A 19,814-nucleotide genomic window follows, 5' to 3' on the forward strand; every position below is an offset into this window, starting at 1 on the left:
GCTTCCCACTCAAGCTGTCACTGATGATTCAGCCTCTTGCTGATGAATCGGTCAGCTCAAAGCACAAAGCGCAGCATCAAAGAGCTGCTCGCATGGCTTTGGGCTCGCCGTTTTGTTTGTTTGTTTAGTATACTCGACACATTCCAGTAAGGCTTGGCTATAGAAATGTGTTTCATCATTAAATGTGTATTTTGGTAACGTCTGGATGTCTTGTACTGTCAGGCAGCGCTCAGAGAGGATGGTTGAAACAGGACCGTTTACAGTCTAATGTGTTAAATCTAATAATTTATTCATGTGGAAATTCTGCCACTGAACATCAGCACAGCTGCTTTGGTTTCCTCTAAAATAAGATCTACATTACATGACCCAAAGTACACATGCTGAAGGTTGGGCTCACCCCTGTGCAGAGTTGTGATGTCCAGCATCATCAGTGCTGTTTTCTGCTGGAGGCTCCTTCCTGCTGTCCTCGTCCTCGTACTCCCTAACATCGTTCACCTCCTTTACTTTCAGCAGCTTCACTACAAACATCACAATGAACTGCACACAACAGGGGAGGTAAACAGGAAATGCAAAGAAATCAGACGGCGTGTCCAAAAATGAAAGACTTTCAGGGTTTGAATGGAACATTTGACAAAACCAGTGTCCTCACCAAGAACCAGTAGATGTTCATGAGAAGCAGGGCGAAGAGAAGCGCATTGAAGAAGAAGTAAAAGGGGATGTGGGGGACGGACTGGAGGCTGGACACACAAGTGGCATACATGACTTTGAGGGGGAACCAGTACAGACGGAACCAGAACCTGAGAGAGACGAAAACGGGAACACAATGTATTACATATCCGCTCGTCTTCAGCGTCTTCCAGACAGAATAATTATAATGCTGTCAAGACTACAAAACGCTTCACCGTGATGGAGAACAAATGGAGAACAAGCAGCTGAGGAAAATAAGCCGATGTTAAATCTCTCACCAAGTGATGCTGAAGCTGACGGAGCCCAAGTTGGACAGCACGTCGTTTAGCAGGTAATAACCTCCTCCTCTGGACTTCAGGTAGACGTTGAGCTTGGTGAACTCCAGCTGGATGTCGTTGATGTCGTGCAGGAATAACACTAGAATCCCGATGTTGTGGTATCTGGAGGGCAGAGAGCACAGACTGTGGCACGAGGATCCTGATAGATGCTGAGCTCGGTGACAAGCAGAAAGCAGACTTGACTTTTACATTTTCTATACATTCACTCTGTTGTCTTTGTTCTTTGGGTCGGTACAATGTGATATTTAGACACACCACATAGCTTTTTATCCTTTTTACCTCAAAACACTGAAGAGGTCAGCGGTCCAATTACAATTCAGTCTTATATATATATATATATATATATATATATATAGCTCCAAATCACAACAAAAGTTGCCCAAAAGCATTTTGTATGGCCTACAACAACACAGAGAAAGCCACAGTAATCATATGAGCCCCTAAGAGCAAGAGCTCTGGCGACAGTGGGAAGGAAAAACTCCCTTTTAACAGGAAGAAGCCTCCAGCAGAGCCAGCCTCGGGGAGGGGCGGGGCCATCTGTAACGTGATAAATGTCATTCCCTCGATGTTGTCAGCAATCGTATTTACAGATTTACTTTTTTCTGATAATTTGCATTTTACTTAAGGCAGTGAACGAACACATCTGCTCTAGTTTCCACTAAACTCTGCCTCCTACCCTCCAGTCAAACTGGTGTTTCGACTAACCAACCAAAACTATACAATCATTCATGAACTGTGATTTTGTGCTTCTGTGTTAGAAAATGAGCTGAAAAACAAAAAGTACCTGAATGCGTAGGAGAAGCTGATGAGCGCCAGCGTGATGATGTGGTGCACCACCATGACAGCAGAGTCCTTCCTCCATGCGTCCATATAGATGGTAGCATAAATGGAGTGGCCGTAGAAGCTGCCCTGGATCAGGTAGGCGATGGCGATGTCTGTAGGCACTGACATACCGCTCTTCCAGTCTGCAGGGACAGATGGGAAATTTTATCCTGCTTGCATAAGAAGGTGTTTTAAGAACACGCTTGTGAATGTAGATAATGAATGATGTACAGTAAAGCATTTTGTTTTTATTCTGGACTTCACTGTTTCCCTTCCTGTCGCCAACGCCGTCTTTAACACAACCATAAATAACAAAGATACTCTGTTTACAGGGCAGCAACACCACACACTGGGCGATACGGGTTTCTAGTCTTAACGAGCTTTTGTGGGGTTTTTTTTGGTAATACTTTTTTGTAACACTTTGTAATTTTAAGCCATTAAACTGTGGTCAACCAAACATGCAGAAAGGCCTCAGCTGACAGTGAGATTCAAATCCAGAGCTCATTAACATCCGTGCACAAGTCAATCATGTGTGCACTTCTTAAAGCCTCTAAAACACATGACTACCTGCCGCTCATCAACATCTTTGTTAATCGATAAATGCACGATGACCTCGGTTTGGATCGAGACGCGCAGTGAAATCAGAACATCTTCCAATAAACACAAAGAGTCGTGCAGCCTCTTGAAGAAGTTCAGCTCTGAACTTCCTCACATGCATCCTATCTACATCCTTCTTCTCATAAGACAGCTTCTGCTCTTTGCACAATTTCTCACAAGATAAAAGGCGAAGAGGCGACTGCGTTGCATTTGTCACTGCGGTGGAACAGAGGCGTGCCTTTCACATCAGGCCCCCAGCTCACGTGATGGAGGCACATGTTTGTCTCTGCCAAAATGTGGTTTAACGCACTGTCGACCATTTATGGCCAAAAATAGAGTCACAGTATCTGTCAGATCAGATTGTGGTGGCGTCTAGATCTCAGAAACATTTACAGTCAAACACCATCAGCATCTGCTGGTAACTGAGTGAAGAATGACTCAGCCACACTGTTTGTGACACATTTCATGAAACAGACGACTGTGGAGGCTTTTTTTTAAACTCTAACTGTGACTGTAACTGTGACTGTAGCTGTAACTGTAACTGTAACCGTGACTGTAACTGTGACTGTAGCTGTAACTGTAACTGTAACCGTGACTGTAACTGTGACTGTAGCTGTAACTGTGACTGTAACTGTGACTGTAACTGTAACTGTAACCGTGACTGTAACTGTAACTGTAGCTGTAACTGTGACTGTAACTGTAACTGTGACTGTAACTGTAACTGTAACCGTGACTGTAACTGTAACTGTAGCTGTAACTGTGACTGTAACTGTAACCGTGACTGTAACTGTAACTGTAACCGTGACTGTAACTGTGACTGTAGCTGTGACTGTAGCTGTGACTGTAACTGTAGCTGTAACTGTGACTGTAACTGTAACTGTGACTGTAACTGTAACTGTAACCGTGACTGTAACTTTAACTGTGACTGTAACTGTAACCGTGACTGTAACTGTGACTGTAGCTGTGACTGTAGCTGTAACTGTGACTGTAACTGTAACTATGACTGTGACTGTAACTGTGACTGTAGCTGTAACTGTGACTGTAGTTGTGACTGTGACTGTAACCTTAACTGTGACTAATAACTGACTGGGGGTCTCTGGAGTCCAAAGCCTTAGTAATGGCTTTGTAACTCTTTTCAGACTGATAGATGTCAATGACTCATGTTGACGTGTTGCTTTTTGAGCTCTTTTAGCTAAATTGACTCAGTCAGCAGGTTTTATTTAAGTGAGTTCTTGATTTATCAGGTCTGGCAGTGGCTAATGGTTCATTCACAGTTAATTCATGACTTAACAAAAGTGGCCAATTACTTTATTCAGGGTCAGGTAAGATTTTTTTCCCTTAATAAATGAAATCATCATTTAAAAATGGTTATCTTTGGCTAATATTTGATGCTCAACAACATTTAATTGTGACACATATGCAAGAAACCCGCTGCAAATGGACAATAACTTCCAGGGGATACCAGAAGTGAAGGGTCAGCTGTGGTAGTCAGGATGGGAGGAAGCTGGAGCGATCGCGTTTATCCCCGAGAGCTTTACAGAGGGTTTTTAAAGTGCTGTGAGAAACTAGCTAAATGCATGTAGCCTGGCTTATATCACTGAAACCTATCGGATATTGGACGGAAACTTTCTCCTCCTGTGTTTGAGTAAGGCTCGTCTCCAGTGATATGAGGTTACGTTGGGGCCTTGTGTAATGTTCATTGATTGGACCGTCCGTCATTAAACATTGAGAGGAGGGCCGCTAGCTGCATCACAACAGAGGAGCTGCCAAGGGGGGGGGGCATGGGAACTGGAGCCTTTTTTCCCCTCTACTGGGGACCAAAGCTTTTCTCATCTCTTTGGGGCAGCGATACACTCCTCCTCCTCAGTCCCGTCACTGCACTTTGATTTCGACTAATTTCCTAAATTCTCACAGTAGCTGTATCTCTCTTTCCCTTCCTCCCTCCATTAGTAACAGTCCAGCCTTGTAGAGGAATAAAGCTTCTGCACACATCTCAGGCTGACAGCTATTAAAAGCGAAGCAGCGATTAAACACGAACCTGGCGCCGTCAGCTAGCCTTTGTGAGCTCGGCGCAGGAGCCTTGACAACTCTGTGTCTGATAGAAGAGGCTGAGAGACTATGAAAGGCACCACTGAATTATATGTGAAATCCCCAGTGTGCATCTATCCTCTATTAGCAATGCAATGATGAGCACTACACAGGGTCTCAGCCGCGGCGCTGCTCTCCATGAAGTACAATTTTGCCGCTGATTTATTGTAAACGGTGGGGCAGAACTCGGAAAACATGAATAAATTATTAATAGATAGCTTTATTTTAACAAATACTGGTCTGTATAAACAAGTAAATAAATATGCTTTTTGCATTGTATAAAAAAACTACAATAAATCCTAAAGAACCATAAAAGGTGACCAGTTAAAAGCTGCAAATATGCATAAACCAGAACCACATCCTGCATGCGCTGCTATAAATATCTGCCTATTTGAGGACTCAAGGTGGCATTTTACCCCCACAGTGTCTCCACAGGATTAGGCAGCGCTCCTGCTGTTTCATTAGATTAAAATGGCTTCAGCTTCTGAGCTGAGAGGTTTGGTATCTGTGTAAGTTAAAGTGCTGAGAGAATTGTGATTTAAAAATCGCCTGTTCGGGTTTTGTAGCATCCTGTATGATGAAGAGCTTAGGATTCAGTTAGCACAGGCTACAGAAGACATGTGATCAGTGTCGTGTATCGTACCGTAGAAGACAGAGGGCGGGTCATGGAAATAGGAGTAGGAGGTGAAGAAGAGCAGGTAGGTGCTGTAGGACCAGGACATGGTGTAGAAGACCAGCTTCCACGCGCTCTCTGGCATCTTGGCAGCATCTTTGGGCAGCAGCCTACACCACTGTCCGAGAGGCTGCAGAGAGAGCAGAGAGAGAGACGGTGAGAAAAAAACACCAGAGGAAGTCGAGCTGAGAATTAAATGAGCTGTTTCTAGACTTTTGGGTAGATCCTTGGAAACTGACGCTTTTTAAAAAATCTATTCTACATGCAGTGAGAGTCTGGGAAGGCAAACATGGCTGCTCGCTCTGCTCACGGTCGGCTGATACACGTTGAGGCTGCAGAGCTGAGGAAGTCGTTTAGTTGCCCATAATTCATTTTAGAGAATCGATCTTGTCTTGCGCTGCACTGCAAGTACTGAGAAAGATAATTAATAATTAATTTCAAATATTTTGCACAGAGTTGCAAGTTTATTGCCAGTAAGCTAAACAGTTCATGCATGAAGCTTCATGAAGCTTTGAGAGTTTTGCAGGTGCAGTGCTGTGCAAAAGTCTCGAGCTGTGAATAAGTAGTAGGTACAGCGATTTATTGAAATGTGCAATAGTATATGGAAATGCAGTATGCAAGGCAAAAATGCAATTTGCTTGAAAGCCAATATTTGGTGTGACCAGCTTTGTTCCTAACAGCGTCTGAAGTCTGTTAGGCATCTTCTCTGACCGGATGAGGCCAATCCATGACTGATCCTCTTCCACTGGTTGCTTTCGCTGCACTGGCAGCGTGTTTGGCATGACTGTAATGTTGACACTGAAGCTGCTGCCAGTCAGGTGGACCAAAATCTGATGGCACTTTTCTACGTCCATAATTTGGATCCCCAGCACCTCTTACTGAAATGTTTTACAGATGTGTGCATCTCTCCTCACCTCGTCCGTACATACTGATGATGATTTGAGCCGAAGAATCTCAAATTTGGTTTCATCACTCCATTATTATTATTTCCACTCATTTTCACTCCAGTTCTGCTGTAATCTGGCAAACCTCAGCCTTTTCTGCCTGTTTCCTTATCTTAAGAATGGCTTCTTGACAGCAACTATCCACTGACCATGACCGACTGCATCAGGTCTTTGCTCCCCATTTCTAAAGGACACGACGTCCACAAACAGTTACCACAAATTCTTTAAGGACACACTGCACATCATGCCATTTTTTTGCAAAAAAATACAAACACACAATTAGTTAGTTGTTAAGTTGTCTGTAAATAGTTTGGTTCCTTTTTTATGCTTGAATGGACGGCATGAAACGAACACAGCCAGTGCTAAATTTACTCACATTTGTATACAGTGTAATAAAACATCTGTTTCACTTCTGTACTTCAAAACTAGACTGAAAAGTAAAACCAGCATGTTGAGGATTCATTCCACTGCAGTTTACAGCCAGGCTATCATACGCTTGTTTAATTGTTCCTAATAATCTGGCAACTGAGTGCAGAATGAAACCAAAGTACAAACAACTGAACAGACACTAAAAAATGTGCAGGGGTCGAAATGCCCTTCGTTAAATAAGAGAGGTCAGCTGCACGGTTTGGAGAACAACGACGTCCTGCAGTCTGTGAAGCTCGCGAGCTTCAGCACGCCTCTGCAGACTACAGTAGCAGCACATGACCGCCAGACCCCAGAAAAGTCTGCTAATGCTTTGCTTTCAAGCAGAAATAGAGGAAGTTGGTGAAGAGGCTCCTCATCAGACAAACCCGTGTAGGCGGTACCTAACCGACCCACCCACTCACGTTGAGCCTGTGTTATCTTCTTGGTTGCCCTCCCCCAAACTCACTTCCACCACTTTGTGAGGCCTTTTGTTGTCGCGGCAGCAGAAACTCTTAAAAATGAGCATAATTGATTAATTTTGAATGAAAGGGAGGAATCACTTGTGACCGTCGAACTAATAGAGACGTGGACAAAGGCACAGCACGTAGGTGAAGTAGTGCACCAGGTAAATTAATCCGACAGGCAAGTGCTTAGTGTTGCACAGCTGCGCCAAGACAGGAAACCAGAGTCAGCTCACCGCCTCGTACACAAACGACACGCACACGCGCTGGAAAGCAATGAAACGGTAACAGGAGGCAGCAGAGTGAAAGCTGGCTGTGTCAGTGATACGCTGCATCTCAATCAGTTGTTACCGAGCTGCTGGTCTACGGCTCCGTGATCCTTTTACATACATGACAAATTAATGGAGCGAGCGTGGCTGCAGATTAGAAAGCGTTCTGGTTTCTGCTTTTCCTGCATGACGCTGCTGTTTCTAACTTTTACTCCTGTTTTCAGGTTTTTTATCCTTCTTCTCCTGCTTTTTTGTGTCTCTGCTGTTTTCTGGGTCTGACGTCTGTCTGCGTCACACGCACGAATCAAAACAGGACGAGAAGCTGATGGAGCAACACAGATGTGAGATTATGTGTTACATGTTCAGAAGAACAGGCAGCACGCGGGGGGCGGGGCACACGATCCCCAGCCGGGGCTGCTGACTGGTTGAGACACGGTGCGTGCTGAGTAAGTCATGACACTGTCCACGTTCTTTTAAGTCTCCAGTACATCTCCATCAGCCCTCCCATCCGTCTCCTCCCCTCACCCCCAGCTCTCTCTCACTACCCTCGTCTCCCTCCTGCCTGCGACATTTATTTATAGAAGCCAGCTGTCAGCACACAGCCCCCCTCCCACACTCTTTTAACACACACCCCCCTCGATTCACTCAAAAAAATAAGCTTTCCCACGTTCACAGTGGCTGAAACACTCGAGTCTGCTACAGGCTGCAGCAAAAGCACCAGCTCATATCTCACTGGTTAGTCGCCCTCATTCCGGATCCATCTCCAAGTAAAGTTAAAAAAGATGGATCCTATCTGTTATATTCACCTCTGGCTGTTTCGCCCAGACTTGTCTGTCACTACACTATATAAATATATATACACACACATCACATGCATTACATGTGTTTTGAGTCATCTGCAGTATTTCTGTCACTGTGTTTCCACTGCAGCGACTCTGCACTGGGTTACACAACCAAAGGTCTGTCCCAGTCGTGTAGTGACAAACACTACCATGTGTTTCTGTGGACTGTACCAAAACTGTCTAACACGAGCGTAGACTGTTTATGGAAGACAGACGTCTGGGTGTGAAGAGTAAACTATCGTAGAAGTGCTTCCCTGATTTATGGCCTCAGTTTATGGTTGAATCTGTCCTTTAAAACTGTATTAAATAAGACATAAATAAGGTCCTTTTTTAAAATTACAGTAACATGTAGCTAGCCAATGACAGAAAGCCCTGCAGAGGGTCGTGCGCACAGCTGAACGCACCATGGGAACATCTTTACCAACACTGCAGGACATCTACGCTGAAAGGTGCAGATCCCGGGCCATCAGGATCACTAACGACTCCAGCCATCCCGCTTACAAACTGTTCAGGCCACTGAGGTCAGGGAAACGCCTCTGTAGCCTGAAAACAAGAACTGAAAGGTTCAGGAGGAGTTTTTACCCACAAACAGTGAGACTCCTCAATCAAAACACAAATCGGACAACATGATGGACAATTCCATACACAGTATATAATTTTCTTTTGAGTTTTATCCTTATTTTGATTTGTATTTTATCATTTACATCTGTATTTATGTAAATACGTACACTATAGCTCTTAACTATTACAGCGTAATATTTTGCACGGTAAGATGCACAGTCGGGGGGGGAGTACTTTTTAGCCGGAAAAAACATTTCACTGTGTGTTGTACTAGTTATAACTACATGTGACAAATAAATAAAGAATTGAATTGAGTGAAAAGGGTCCCACAGTTTGACGAGTAGAGTCCATCTTGTGTTTGGAGTCTATGGATTTGAGTACTTTTCATTCTTTCTGCTATTCTTGTTCAGGCTGAGAAGAGAAAAAACTGATAGCAGCCAAAACTATTTACAGAGGAAGTCTAAAAAAAGAGCTGAATGCTTTTAAACTTTTGACTTCTAATAGTTTGTTTACTCTGATCCAAATCATGCATGAGTTTGCACGACTTTTAGCTTTTTCGTCTGGTTTGGTTTCTGTTCACACAAAGAAATCTGCACTCGTAGCAACCCAAATGTGCTGCTACAAACCAAACATTCAGTCTGCTTATTGGCCAGATGTGTCTGCAGCGAGAGCAACAAAAGTAAATAAACGAAAGACAAATGTGGTCATCTGACCAAACATCGCCGCTCATCCAAATGAGTCCTCGGGTCATTTTACAGCTAGTTACTGCAGCTTGTGTACTCTGCTGCATCCCAGAATGCAAAGCATAGCTAGAAGGTATTTCCCTCAAATTTGCAGCGTATTTCTGATAGTTTGATCAGATTGAGGTCGGGTCACAGTTTCGCCATAAACAAGCCGCTCTTGAGTTCATCTGTATTGAGACCGCCTCCTCCACAAGATTGAGTTAAATTACCATAATCACATCTGCACAGACAAACGGGGAACATGTACCAGCGTTTGATGTGAATGGGCTGAATAGCAAAAGTGTGAAAACACCGTAAAACTCAAAAGTGAGCTCGACCAATATGATTGAACTGTCTCAGATATACAGATATTCACCTATATATATTTGTGTATACAATATAATATCAATACATACACATCACAGCTAATGCAGTGCAGAGTCAAGCTCTGCCTCCATAGTAGCTGGTCTCCTACACCTGACATATATATATATAGACAGAGAGAGAGAGCGAGCTCCTGTATGACTCAGGCTCTAACTCACAGTACAGCAAATCGATGGTTGTTACTTTTTTATACCTTTTTGTGTATTGGTGCTCCTTACATCCTGAGTATTAAGTCCAATAATAAACCAAGTTGTTATATTTTTTGGTGACTGTGTATAATCCCTACAAACAAAACATTGGCTTCTTTGTAGACGTGCAGGCAGGGATCTATTACTTTGGCCTTCCTGGTTTGTATTAGGTTTCAGTACTTGTTGTAACATGCACACAGCAAGGCAGCCCCCCTGTGCTGGCTATTTTTTGACAATGCCACTCTCAACGAAGTGATATGACCCAACAGCATCGAGTGGCTGTTAGCAGATTTATGACTGAGTCACTGGTGTTTTTGGGGAATACCAAAGATTCATTCTGGGAAAGGTGCGCTCTCTATACTCTGGTCTTCTGGCCTCCGAGTATCCCAAATCCCACAACATTTGTTTCAAATGCAGATTGTGAGATTATGTAACAGTCTGCCAACGGCTCCCTTCTTGTCTCGCTGCGTGCCACCCAGCCCACCATCTCTTTGGGTCCTCTCCGCCCACTCCATCCATCTACCCTTCGGTTTTCTGTGCCAGCCTACAGAGCGGGGGTATAGTGGGTCAAGGACACTGAGATAATCCGCTCATCCTCTGTCGGATAAATGACAGGGCCTTGAGTTACACTCAGCTGGGACCTACGACCACTCAACAGCTCCCCCCCCTCTTCCTCTCTCGCTCTGACAGACAGACTCTGGCTGAACTCGTTCTCTAGCCGGAGGCTTCATCTCTCTGTCCCCTTCTGTGGTTTCTCTCCCTGCCACAGAGAGAGGCCGGCCTTTAAAACAGAAGGAGAAAAGCGTATAGTGTACAAGTGTATATGGAGGAAGTGTGAGAGGGACTTGATGACAAATGGCTGGTTCCCATAGCAACCATGCAGGGATGCTGGCAAGGCCCTGCAGTGTGGCTTACGATGTCTTTCCATTATGCTTCCACTTCCTTATCGGTTTTCTCCCCACTCTTTCCCAGCTTAAGTGTAGCAGGACCCCCTTATTACCCTCTTCACTCTCCCTCCCCCTGCACTTCCTGGAAGCGAGTGATGAGAGAAGGTGAATGGACTGTGGCCTGTTGCATAAGGAGATAAACTGGGCCAGTGAGTCAGGATGCTGGCTCATGCGTGGCTCTGTTCAATAAGGGTTGCACTCTCTCTCTAAACCTCTTTCATTCCTTTGCTTCAGCCTGGCTTCGATTCCTCTCAGCGAGTCTGACGTCACTGCGTCCGTCTCAGTGTCACCTTTAAACTGGATTCTGTAACACATTCCCTCTGTGCTCTTTACATCTTTTTTCCACACCGAGGCCAAATAGGATTTGCAAAGGCTAATCCAAGGGATGGCCAGATTTTTACACTATATATATATATGCGAGTAAAGACAGCCTGTTTATCTGTGATTAACCATTTACGCAACCCCAACTCGTAGAAGTTTCTCGTGCCGTTAAGTAGGTTAGAATCCACTGGCTTGACCTTAATGCGAAATTACCAAATATCCTTTTCATTACACTTCCAGCCCACCTCCTCACCTGATTCGGGTTATTTGGCTCTCTAAAGACAAAATCATCTCGCTCACTCCATCCATGTCATTGCTTGTTCCTAACAAGGTGAGGAGGGGACAGCTGTCAGTGGGGATAAAGATTATCGCCCAGAGAGACAGAAGGAGCTGGAAACACTCCACTTATTGCATTGTTTAGAAAGCCTGACCTGTATAGCTGATTTGATTAGTTAAGAACACTCTGCATGCTTACACTTCCTGTTCCTGTCTTTGATATTTGTGGTGAGTTGATCTTGCGCTCATCTTGTTTTCCATGGATGTAGAAAATCAAGCAACCACTGCTTGGAGTCCTTAAACTGGATCAGCTTAGATCAAAACACCATTTCATAAAGTTAGACGGACCTCACAGAGCTTCATTTTCTTCTTTTTCATACCATCTAAAAGTGACCACAGCAATAAGGACTTTACACATAACTGAAGTTTACACAGCGATGCAGTTATTCAATTATATCGCGTAAAATCACAACAACAGCCACCTAAAGACACTTAATACTGTAAGGCAAAGAGAAGATTAATTAAAATAGTCCAGCCTAGAAGTAATGTAGCTAAATGTCTGCACTGAAGGACACGCAGTGTTGCTGGAGGCCACCGCAACACTAACCAGAGTAAGTATGTAGTTAGATACAATGTTTCTTTTTTTAGGGCGAATATAATAACGTCAGAAAATGACAAGACGTCCAGGTCTTTATGTCTTTAAGACGCCTGTAGTTTAAATAATTGATTTCTATCTGGGCATCATCTGCATAGCAATGAAAATATATTTAGGGTTTTCTAATCATATTGCTTAAAAGAAGCATGTGTAATGTAAAACGTACTGGTCCCAGCACAGAACCCTGTGGAACTCCAGGACTCGCTTCCATATGTAAGGAAGACTCCACACGTACAAGAACAAACTCTATCAGACAGATAAGATTCAAACCGTTTCAGTGAATTTCATGTCAACAGCGTATTCTAATCTCTAATCTAAGAGTCAAAGGAGCTTGCAAAGAAAAGCGTCTGGACTTCTTTAAGTTGCTTGAAGACGTTTCACCTCTCATCCGAGAAGCTTCTTCAGTTCTAAGGTCAAATGGTGGAGAGTCCCAGATATAAACCTAGTGGGAGTTTCCCCCCACAGAGGGACAAAAGGACCCCTGATGATCCTCTAATCGCCTGAGCCAAGGTGGGAAACTGGGCGTGGGTCCCAATCAGCCAGAGTTTCGGGTTTGTTAATTGTGAAACCTGGCCCCACAGAGGCGGGGTTTACGACACCAACTCTCTGCCATCTATAATCCAGTTTTGAGATCCCTTCCCAGACGCCTTAACGCCCACTCACATCCTGGGCCATCTGACCTCAGGAATTCGCATGATAAGGTGGGGCCAGGTGTCACAATGAACACACCCGAGACTCTGGCTGATTGGGACCCACGCCCAGTTTCCCACCTTGGCTCAGGCGATTAGAGGATCATCAGGGGGTCCTTTTGTCCCTCTGTGGGGGGAAACTCCCACTAGGTTTATATCTGGGACTCTCCACCATTTGACCTTAGAACTGAAGAAGCTTCTCGGATGAGAGGTGAAACGTCTTCAAGCAACTTAAAGAAGTCCAGACGCTTTTCTTTGCAAGCTCCTTTGACTACGATGACCTGGATGACTGAGAACCTTCACAGACTCTAATCTAAGATGCATCATGTACCCACTAACTTTACAATGTAACAAGTATTTGTAAGAAATATTGGACAAGCTCAGTGAATCAGTGGAGACTGTGTAGCAAATGTGACCCGTTTATATTATTAGCAGTCTCTATTGTTCTCATTAGAAGCCTCTGGGTAGTTCAAGAGTGGCTGGCCTTTAATGTGAAGCAGCAACAAAGGAAATACCAGTAATGTGAAAGTCGAGTCATATCAAAGATGCGTTGAAGTGTTGTGGGCCAACAAGGAGATAAAGACAAACACCACTAACGTCACTGATTTGTTTCTAGCACTGCACTGTTGGTGCATCTCACACTTCCTTCCTTCTCTCCTCCTATTCTCTACGGACAGCAACAGACTCGCCCTGACTCGTCTTCTAATCTCTCCAGTTGGTATGTTGTAGGCATGCATTCATATCCTGCCTACTCAGAGGTCTGCTGAGGCCGACGGCGAGCCGTGGATGCTGGGAAATGAGTCAACTGCTAATTTGTATGTGACTAAACAGAAAGAGATGGATTTCAGTTCTCTCTGAGCCTCGGATGAATCAGCTCACCACGGCATGAATGACTTTATGGAAAAAAACTGGATGATTAATCACAAAGGGAAGGAACATATGTGTCTTGATGCATACATGAACAATTCCCACTACGGCAGTCAGATGTTTTACAAACATACATTTGATTTGGTACTTTTATGCTGGTTTTCACACCTACACTACAGCCTATGGCCAGAAGCTTTTAACTGCTGTTTGCATACTGTAGAACACAAAACTTTCACTTTTTAATTTACAGAAAATCCTAAAGACCCGACTAAATAACTCAGAATTCAGCCCCATAAATGAAAGGTCAAATGTGGGCTTTGAAGGACACCAGAAATATTTTCCTATTTCAAGGGAAACAACATATACTGTAATTCTAAATACATCTGTAGGAAGTGAGCCTAACAGGACCAAACAGCATCTGATGGGTTTTTCAACTTTCATGTGAAGGTTCCTAAACTGCTGAACATTTCAACTTGATTTGATTAAAGACACACGATTAGACAGGGCTCTGTCTAGTGAAACAACTAATTTGCATGCCAGAACGTGATTGGACGAGCGCTGATAACCCATCAGCATCTCCAGCTGAGCGAATGAACAGAAATCGTGACTGACAGCTGCAGAAGTGCATTAGTGTGGCATGGAAAAGCCATTTCTGAAGATTTGACTCTGCTGGCTTCAGTACGCCACAATCATGATTATTGTTTTTAGGTGCACTCAACACAGAAAAATGGAAACAGCTTCAGGATGAACAGAATTTGACTGATTATCAACTTGATTTGGTTATTTAAACAAAGGTTTGCATGCCATACATACTATAAACGGCACAATAAAACATGAGGAACTCTCTGAATCTGTTCAGCGTGTTCTACCAGAGACCTCGGAGGCAAAAATAAACCTGTAGTTTCACTTCCTGCTGAGTAAATGTATTATTTCATTGGCATAAGACATGGGTAAGGCAGGGTATGTGTTTTATATTCCAGCACATATTGTAATGTGTCAAACTTAACATGACATGGGGAGAGAAAAGGCAGCCGCTCCTATTAGGAGGAGGTGTGGCCTGTTAGTGAAGCCAATAAGCCGACGCTTGTTCTCAGATTAACTGACAAATGATCATTAACTTATCATTACATATGTGAAGCAGCATTATGTTTCCTAACTAACAGATTAGCAGCTATGCTGACTGAGACCTAACGTTCAACTGGAAGAGGACTGAACAGTTTCTTTTTTGTATTATACAGCTGTTATGTTTATATAACCAAGTTTTTACTCATCCGTTAGTCCTATTTTTACACCTGCCTCAGAAAAACAAAGCCGAGCAAGTGAAGTGTTTACGTGATGCATGACACTGACCCTCATCTACCTGGTTCCTAATGACAAGTAGACAATTATATAACCGCTTCTGCAGTTTTGCACAATTAAGTATCGTTTCTAGTGTAGATGGAGCTGGTTCAAGTTTCATATTTGCTGTTTGCAATCAGACCAGCGGGTTTAAGCAGGTTACAGCAGAGTTTCTAAGCTGATATAGACCAGAGGACTGTGTCCATCCAACTGGTAAAAATGACAAAGCACTATGGATCTGTCCGATAGCAGGAACAACATGTAACACTGCTACCCAGAAACACAGTTTCATAAGTGTCATACAGTCTACTTCATTAGTTCTGTCACAGGCAACAGCAACATAAAGCCTGTGATGGTCACATGGTTATCATTTGTGTCTAATGATTTAATGCCATAGTATTATACTATATGTCTCTGTAATATGATTTATGGTAACAGTAGTGAAACCCACATTGTGACATTGTTCTATAAACTTTGACCTCCAGGCACTTTTCTCCTTTAGAAGTAACACAGGACAAGAATCTTCTGCAGAAGGACCAAAGAAAGCAACATACACACTCAAAGAGCTGAGATACTCCAACTAACAGCTAGAAGACATATGGCTGTCGTTCATAATGCAGTATGGACCATATTGTGACAGCACAAGGACTGTAATAGTAAAATGCATGTGTGTGTGTCTTCAATGGAATAATTTACTCTGATCAGACAAAGCTTTATTCAGAGGTTAAGTGAGCAACATTGATTATGTATCAGCAGCACACCCGGCTGGATTAAATATGTTCGATGGTAAGTAAACAGTTGATTCTTGCTGTGAACACTGACGGGTGTAGCCAGTGTGAAGTCCAATTACAGTCCTCGAGCTGAGCACACTTTGGTGTATGTATGAGTGTGAAACGACCTACTAATTTGTTAGTAACTGATGTAAATATTCTATTTAACCTGACCTGAAACTAATGATTGAGACCATAAAGCGATCAGGAACTCAAGGCTGTTGTCGTAAAGACTTTTATATGACGCTTTTAACTCATTAAAAAGAGAATCTAGGTTCAAAGGACTTAGCAGACATGGAAGTTATGTTGTTTTATATGGTTGTGAGCCCACTGGATACGAGCTTATTGGCGTCATGCAGCCATACAGAGGAACAAGTTTGATGCGTTGCAAATAGAAAGATGGGACTCTTTCCTGCGGTGCCAGAGGTCTTGCAGAGTCTTTGCCTCAGGTGGTTCTAGGTGGACGTGAACGTATCTGTCATGGTTCGTTACGTAGCTGCACTGCAGGTGGCATTCGTTAGTGCATCACAGCCATTTACTCATGATGGTCTAAACCATCATTAAACAAATACAGAGGAAAGCTAACTGCTACAATGGAAAGGTCATATGGTGACTTACCATAACTTTACATTTGATGAACTTTTATAGTTTATTTATGCGGTCTGCATATTATAATCACTGATTGTTGTCACGTCTGAGACGTGTAAAATGATTCACAGTGAAAGCAAGTGTGCAGCATAAAGATACCCAAGCTCAGCTGCTAACGTTTAGCCTAGCTCTGGTGCTAATCCCTCATGTAGCTGCTTTAATGTATCCAGGATGTAATGAAAAGAGTTGTTGTTTGCAAGCCACATATTGCAACCATGCAACTGACAAAAAGACACAAGTGCGTCAAAACCCCCAAAGGAAGAATCGCACCAGAGTGGTGTGGAAATCTAACTTCGTCCTTTTTATTTAAGATGAATTTATGATGCAAGCACCGTAAACATATCAAACAGCTTCTACACAAAGGCCAGGCGTATTAAAAATGAACAGAAGTCATTGAAAAAACCATCCTGAGAACACTTGGATGGAGTACTTCAAAGTGGCACCGAGATATTGAAAAAGATAAAGACACTATAAATTTTTATAGCTACCACAGAGAGACCTCATTACATAAATGATGGAGTTGAAATGAAAAAACGACTTTAGTTGAATTGTTAGTTTGGACAGAACCTGTGATATGACTCCACTCACACCTGTGCAGACACCCACTTTAGCTTTCAAATGCTTCAGTAGTTAATAACGTTTTCTGTTGATAGTTTTCCATATTTATTTATTTTTTGTAATTTCCCACATTTTATAGTCACAGTAAATGATCGCAGCCAGAAAGAGCGGATCATCTGTGAATCAGAAGGCTGGTTGGAGCAAGTCCCCGCCTACTCTGGTCTTCCTTCTCTCACCCCAACCAATCGCAGCAGATGGCCCCGCCCCTCCCTGAACCTGGTTCTGCTGGAGGTTTCTTCCTGTTAAAAGGGAGTTTTTCCTTCCCACTGTCACCAGAGTGCTTGTTCATAGGGGGTCATATGATTGTTGGGTTTTTCTCTGTATGTATTATTGTAGGGTCTACCTTAAAATATAAAGCGCCTTGAGGCGACTGTTGTTGTGATTTGGCGCTGTATCAATAAAACTGAATTGGATTGCATGTTGAAGTATGCTTGGGCACGATACTAAACGCATCATGGTCTTTTATTAGACTCTCGAGTAATGACAAATACACAACAGGTCTGTTCTAAACACAGATGTTCATATCAAACACGACCACAGTTTGTGCCCGGGATCACTAAGAGCTCAAAGCTCTTTAAATGGTTGGTTAGAAACTTTTTTTCTGCTCTTGGCTCTGTATGATGTTAAGGAAATTGAATATTCTTATATGGTCTTCTCAGGCCATCGCAGAAGCCCCACCCACCTGCTGCTCAAATATTCTATTTGCACGTGGCAGCCAATCAGAAGAAAATTGGCTTAAAAGGAGCGCATGAACTGATGGGCTCCACTGAAGCCTCGCGAGAGATAAATAAGTCTTAATTTGAGCTGTAAGTCATTCGAAGGTTAGTCCAAGAATAAAACCATGCAGCCAAACTTTAGCATGATGGATCCACTTTAAAAAATATTATCACACACTAATGTTCATATTGTTTGTAATGCTACAATTTGTCTTGGAGAGGATGGTGAAGCGTGACATGCCGGTGTCTGCATGCTGTCTCTGACTCACTCACCTTGGCTATTCCTGTAAGAACAGCCTCTATAATCACTGCCAGATGTCAGTGAGAACCTATAAAGGTCCAGCTCTAAACTCCAGTTTTGCTATGTGTAGCTATAAAATCCAACAGCACACGGTGGGTGGTGAGACAGAGAAGAAGATATCCAAGGGCGAGTGCAACAGAGGGATGGAGAGGAAGAGATTTTGAAAGAGAGGATGACAAAGACTAAAGAAGGAAACTATTCTGGACGCATTTAGCACAGACTGTGTCTGTGTTTGTTTCCCACAGAGAGAGAGAGAGACTGGGGTAAAGAAACTGATCTAATTGCATCTCTAAACTGCTCCAAAGAATGCCTGGATCTTAGATTCCCCCTAACTACACTGAACAAATGAAGCACGCAAGTGCTGCAGAGATGGCTCTGAAAAACAATGCGTGCGAAGTGATGAGCAGACCGAATGAACTGGGGTTTCTCATGACTGCTGAGTCCTCAAACACTTTTGTAAAGTGTCCTTGTTAGAGGAAGGACATCTGCCAAGTGTGAAAACTTGAGTGACAGCGTGTTATTGCACAGTGGCGGCCTGTCCACTGTGTCAGTCTGGAGGAAAACAAGGGGAAGAGAAAAAAGCTGGCCAGCGGCACGGCAACTCTGCTGCGGTCAAGGCCGCACGACACATGCCAGGCAACCGGAGGGAACGCCGTGACACTCACCAAACAGAGCTGATGCATGACCCCGCTCTGTAGCTGCTGGTGCACGCTGTTAAAAGCTGCACACGACTCCCAGTTTTATCTGCAAATCAAATGAACGATCTGCTGTGCTTTTCTGTCTGGAGTCACAGAGACTCACGGTCGCACTAAATCCTGGGATATGAAAGAGTCGTCTGCAAGATGATTCAGTAAATATGAAGAAAGTCTGCAGAAATCTGAAGCCTGCTGGAGGTTAACATTAAGGACTCAATTAATGACAACTCATTAATAATCTATTTGACACTTATTTATATAATTCAGGCTATGAAATGTCAAACATGTGATGAATCTGTCTGCAGAAAAAGGCCAATTTTTGGGAAGTGGTGACCAGAGCGGTTTGCGCTGGTTTGCGCTGGTTTAATTTCAGAAACTCTGCTTCAGTTTCTGAAATGAAGTTAGCGTGGCACTGATGGATAGGCAGCGTGTGGGAGCTGTGTGGGAGTTCCAAATGATTTTAGTATCTTGACAAAAAACAAAACAAAAAAACACATATGCAGGTATACGAAACTCAGCAGGTGAAAACATCTAGAAAGCAAAGGAAATAAAATCTGCGCTAGTCGGCATGAAGCCGAGTGCACGCTAGGCTGAAACGGACCAGTGCGGGACCAAGTCTGCAAGTGCGTGAAGCCCATTATTAGCACATGAGCTATGAGCAGACATTCAACTATGTGTGAGCACTGTCAGGAACACGCTACGCTGGTATTATTCAGACTAAAATGTACATGTGCACGTATAACATCTGTACTGATCCAGCGCAGTGACAGATGATGATTAATCGCAGCCATGCTCTGTGGAGAACACAGCGGGGATAGCCTGGCACTTTAATGCACCTGTAAGTGCTGTGCATTTATGATGTCTGACACACTGGAGCACACAGGAGAGAAAGATCGTGTGACAGGTGATGGAGGAGGTGCTGCCTGTCTAAATGCAAAGTGATGATATATTAGAGGGGAGGGGAGAGGAGAGGAGAGGAGAGGAGAGGA

General features: G+C 43.4%; 1 protein-coding gene across 1 annotated transcript in view; it reads right to left on the reverse strand.

The window, feature by feature from the left end:
- Positions 1-19,814, reverse strand: part of cers1 (ceramide synthase 1) — a 32,142-nt gene that overhangs the window by 5,067 nt on the left and 7,261 nt on the right. Inside the window, exons 2-6 of the mRNA XM_005746803.1 lie at positions 5,176-5,335; positions 1,810-1,990; positions 966-1,127; positions 650-797; positions 398-537 (exon numbers count right to left, since the gene is read on the reverse strand). Of these exons, the coding sequence (XP_005746860.1) occupies positions 398-537; positions 650-797; positions 966-1,127; positions 1,810-1,990; positions 5,176-5,335 (791 nt within the window). The remainder of the gene's footprint in view (positions 1-397; positions 538-649; positions 798-965; positions 1,128-1,809; positions 1,991-5,175; positions 5,336-19,814) is intronic.

This window comes from Pundamilia nyererei, unplaced genomic scaffold, assembly GCF_000239375.1.
Source record: "Pundamilia nyererei isolate P.nyererei 1_Seehausen unplaced genomic scaffold, PunNye1.0 scaffold00183, whole genome shotgun sequence".
NCBI lineage: Eukaryota > Metazoa > Chordata > Actinopteri > Cichliformes > Cichlidae > Pundamilia > Pundamilia nyererei.